This window comes from Ochotona princeps, chromosome 24 (assembly GCF_030435755.1).
Source record: "Ochotona princeps isolate mOchPri1 chromosome 24, mOchPri1.hap1, whole genome shotgun sequence".
NCBI classification, from domain to species: domain Eukaryota; kingdom Metazoa; phylum Chordata; class Mammalia; order Lagomorpha; family Ochotonidae; genus Ochotona; species Ochotona princeps.
In genome coordinates, this window is record NC_080855.1 from 8,699,683 (window position 1) to 8,703,553 (window position 3,871).

At 65.7% G+C, this 3,871-nt stretch overlaps 1 protein-coding gene and 1 non-coding gene across 3 annotated transcripts; one reads left to right on the plus strand and one right to left on the minus strand.

Annotated features, from left to right (window-relative positions):
- Positions 1-302: 302 nt before the first annotated feature.
- Positions 303-2,978, plus strand: RAB26 (RAB26, member RAS oncogene family). 2 transcript variants are annotated; one of them, XM_058680687.1, is made up of 9 exons: positions 303-610; positions 1,194-1,304; positions 1,844-1,885; positions 1,958-2,024; positions 2,107-2,159; positions 2,241-2,306; positions 2,385-2,441; positions 2,516-2,592; positions 2,861-2,978. In XM_058680687.1, exons 1-9 carry the CDS (start codon positions 416-418, stop codon positions 2,964-2,966), a joined length of 774 nt encoding a protein of 257 aa, XP_058536670.1. In that variant the 5' UTR covers positions 303-415; the 3' UTR covers positions 2,967-2,978. The 2 variants fall into 2 exon arrangements, with proteins under 2 accessions (XP_058536670.1, XP_004596685.2); XM_004596628.2 differs by lacking the exon at positions 2,861-2,978 and adding an exon at positions 2,682-2,810.
- Positions 2,979-3,427: 449 nt separating this feature from the next.
- Positions 3,428-3,507, minus strand: LOC118759605 (small nucleolar RNA SNORD60). Its single transcript, XR_004996295.1, has one exon. It is a non-coding gene; the product is annotated as a small nucleolar RNA SNORD60 (small nucleolar RNA).
- Positions 3,508-3,871: the final 364 nt, after the last annotated feature.

Here is a 3,871-nt window from a genome sequence, read left to right on the forward strand (position 1 = left end):
TCTGACCAGCAGTCAGCCAAGCTCCGAGTGTTTGCCAAGTTCAGGTATCGGAGCTTCCTGAACCCACCTGACCGGCACGGGGAGGGGTGTCAGAGGCCGCGGAACAGGCGCCGGCATCCCGCGTTCCAGCCCGCTCCAGGCTCCGCGGGGGCCGCATCACGCAGGTGCTGGCCAGCGGGGGAAGCGCGAGCCAGGGCCCCGGCCTCCGGACCCACCCCCGAGGCGGCACCTGCACGCTCATTGGCTGCGGTGGCGAGGGGCCGGGCCTGAGTGGCCGCACAGTCCCTGGGGCGGCGCGGGAGCCGAGCGCCCGGGATGCCGCCGCCGGACGGGTTCGCGTCCTGGTTTGGCTGGGCGCGCGTGGGGTGCGGGACGGCCGGAAGCGCGGTGGCCTCTGCGTGAGCGCCTGCACACCATGTCCAGGAAGAAGACCTCCAAAAGCAAGGAGGCCAATGTGCCCACTGCCTCTGTGGTGCCTGCTGGCAATGGGCAGCGGCCCGCTCGTCTCGGGACTACACGCCCCGGCCCAGAGGGGCCTCCCGATGGACCCCGGCAGCTCGGCCGGCCCTCACTCGGAAACAGTAGCGACTTCTACGACGTGGCCTTCAAGGTGAGCCAAGCATCCCCGCCCCAGACAAACGCAGCAGGTGGCACCAGGCCGGGGAGACGACCCGGGGGCCCACGGACCCTTGGCGCAAGCCGGTCTGAGCCGCTTCCCAGAGGTACACTGCGGGCACAGAACAGCTGTCAGGCCTGCCCCCTAATTCCAGGTAATGAGCCTCAAGGCCACCAACGTCTGGCAGGTGCCACCTCTCAGCTGGCACCTGAGCATTCCACATATGCTGCCTTCCCTCACCCAGGTGTTCCAGACACCCCCGGTAGAGGCTGGGCTATATGGGGGGCACTGAGTATCCACACACACGCCAAGAAGGCAGTGATGTGGCATTGGCAAGGATGGGCAGGCCCATCGGGCTCTGGGAACTTGGCAGGTTTAGCATGGTGGGTGAGGACAAGACCGTGTCTTTCCGTCTCTAGTACTGCTCATCGGACCTTGGTTTGGGGGGTGACCCCTAGGTGCTGGCTCCCCAAATCCTGTGGAAACTGCAGGCCTGCCTGTGACCCTACTTGTCCTGCTGGTGGGGGACCTGGGTGTGGGAAGCCCCACCATTCTGACTGGGGCTCACCCTGCCCAGGTCATGCTGGTGGGGGACTCCGGTGTGGGCAAGACCTGCCTGCTTGTGCGCTTCAAGGATGGAGCCTTCCTGGCAGGGGCCTTCATCTCCACTGTGGGCATCGACTTCCGGGTGAGGGGGCACAGGGAACCTGAAGCAGTAGGTGGCCCTGGGGATGGACCCCCAATACCTGGGAGGTGGGTGGAGGACATGAGGAAGCCTGCTCGGCACCGGGAGGACCCCACCCCTGCCTGCTGTGCACACCCGCAGGGTGAGGAGCTAGTGATCTCAGTGCAGCTGGATTTGCATTTTTCTCACCCTTGAATTAGGCCCACTAACAGAAAAACCCGTCTTGGCTCTGGGGCAGGTGTGTAGGAGGCGAGGCCCCTGGGTTTGCAGGCACTGGAAGGTGCCAGGGAAGGAGTGGTGTCCCCAGCACAGCAGATGGCTGGTTCCCTGGAGACCCAGAAGCACCCGGCAGCAGGAGTGTGGGTGGGGGAAGCACATCACAGCTGCCCAAGGCCTGTGGGAAAGACCCCACCCCCACCCAGCTGCTCCCATCTGGAGAACCCAGCCCTCAGCCTGGGCCTGCAGCACCTGGGTGGGGGTAGTGTGCAGTGAAGCCAGCACTCGGCCAGGAGCAAGCCACCTGGACTGGCCCTCCGTTGCAGAACAAAGCCCTGGACGTGGACGGTACCAAGGTGAAGCTGCAGGTGAGGCAGCTGCGGGCTGCTGGGGAGGGGCTGCGAGGGGAGGGGGTGGCCTGACCTGCTGTGTCGCTGCAGCTCTGGGACACAGCTGGCCAAGAGCGGTTCCGCAGTGTGACTCACGCCTACTACCGGGATGCTCATGGTGAGCCTGAGGTGGGAGGCCAGCACACGGGCTGAACAGGAACCGCTGGCCCGGGCCATCCTCACTGACCCTCTGCTTCCAGCTCTGCTTCTGCTCTATGACGTCACCAACAGGCTCTCATTCGACAGCATTCAGGTCCGTGCCCCACGATGCCAGTGTCAGGGCTGGGAGGGCTCTGCCAGGGGTCTGCAGCCTGGCCGTGCCTTGTCCCCCCAGGCCTGGTTGACAGAGATCAAGGAGCACGCCCAACACAACGTGGTGCTCATGCTGCTGGGCAACAAGGTGGGCAGCCCGGCGGGCAGGCAATGGGGCAGCCAGGCGAGCCGGGCAGATGTCACCAGCCCCCTGTGCCCGTGTTAGGTGGACTCTACACAGGAGCGCGTGGTCAAGAGGGAGGATGGCGAGAAGTTGGCCAAGGTGAGGCTGCGCAGAAGGGGGCCGGGGTTCACCAGCTGCCAGGCCACCACAGGACTGGCAGTATCTGCTTGCAGGAGTACGGGCTGCCCTTCATGGAGACCAGCGCCAAGACCGGCCTCAACGTGGAACTGGCCTTCATGGCCATCGCAAAGTAAGTGGGGGTGGGCCGCTCGGCACCCTCTGCCCGAGGTCCGGTTCCCGAGGGCCTGCAGGCAGCTGCCCACCTTCCCCTGCCTCCAGGGAGCTGAGGCAGCGCTCCTTGGAGACGCCCAGCGAGCCGCGCTTCCGGCTACACGACTACGTTCGCAGGGAGGGGCAGGGGGGATCCTGCTGCCGGCCCTGAAGGTGGCCGACCCTGGCCTGTCTGCACCCCGGCCGTCCCATCGACCCTCATCCCCAGAAAACAACCCTTTGTCCAGGAGGATGCCAAAGTCCACCATTCTCGCCGCCCCCTCCTGGACACGTCCGGCGTACCCCGACCACCCGTGTCGGGTCCACCCGCCAATCCCCAACGGGGTCCTGTGAAGGCTGACCGGGTCAGCACGGGGGAGGCCGTACAGCCAAGCCGCCGCGTAACCCTCAGTGCAGCGAATAAAGCTCTTTTCCGTAGCGTGTGCGTCTTCCATTCTGGTCAGGTGGGCCCAGCCCGGGAGCCCCCTTCTTGATGCCCACGCGTCTTCCGTTGTAGAATCAGGTCGGTCCCCACCGTAGGAATTGTTAGCAGCTCCCCACGGCTCGTCAAGTCCGCGTTCCCCAACTACCCAAGCGAGAAGAACGACACCTGGGGGAAGGCCGCCACCTCCGCTTTATTTACAGGAAGTCCAGAGACGGCCGCCCACTCGCCCCCGCTTACCGTCGGTCCACGGGACGGCTTCCTTTCCGCGCGACCCTGGAAGTCAAGCAGCGGCGAACATGCAGACATCAGCCCGGGAGCTCCGTGCTCCAGCCCGGGGTCGCCCCCCACGCCCGCCCCGGCCGTGCACCCCAAGCCTCAGCTTCGCGGCGTAATCAGGCTGCAGGAGCAGCTGTCATACGAGGTGTCAGAAAGAGCGACTCATCACAGGCTGGGCCCCGCGCCGCCCCCCGTGGGCCCGCCCAGCCGTACCTCGGGGAGGTCGCCCGCCGCGGCCACGCCGAACCCCGACTGGACACCAGGAAAGACCGCTCGGCCTCGCTGCTCGACTCCGAAAGAGCGGCCGCGCGCTCGGCTCACGCTTTTATACAAACCGCTCTCGCCTCTGTGATTGGGCAATCTGGGCGGAAACGCCCACCCCTCTCGTCGCTGATACGCTGCGCTCTGATTCTCGGCAATCCTGGCGTGGCGCTGAAGCAAGCGGTGTCTAGGGCCAACCCGCCCCTCAAGCTCCGCCCTCTCAGGGTCTTCACTGTGAGCAACGGGCGCATCAGCCAGTCAGACTTCCATCTACAGC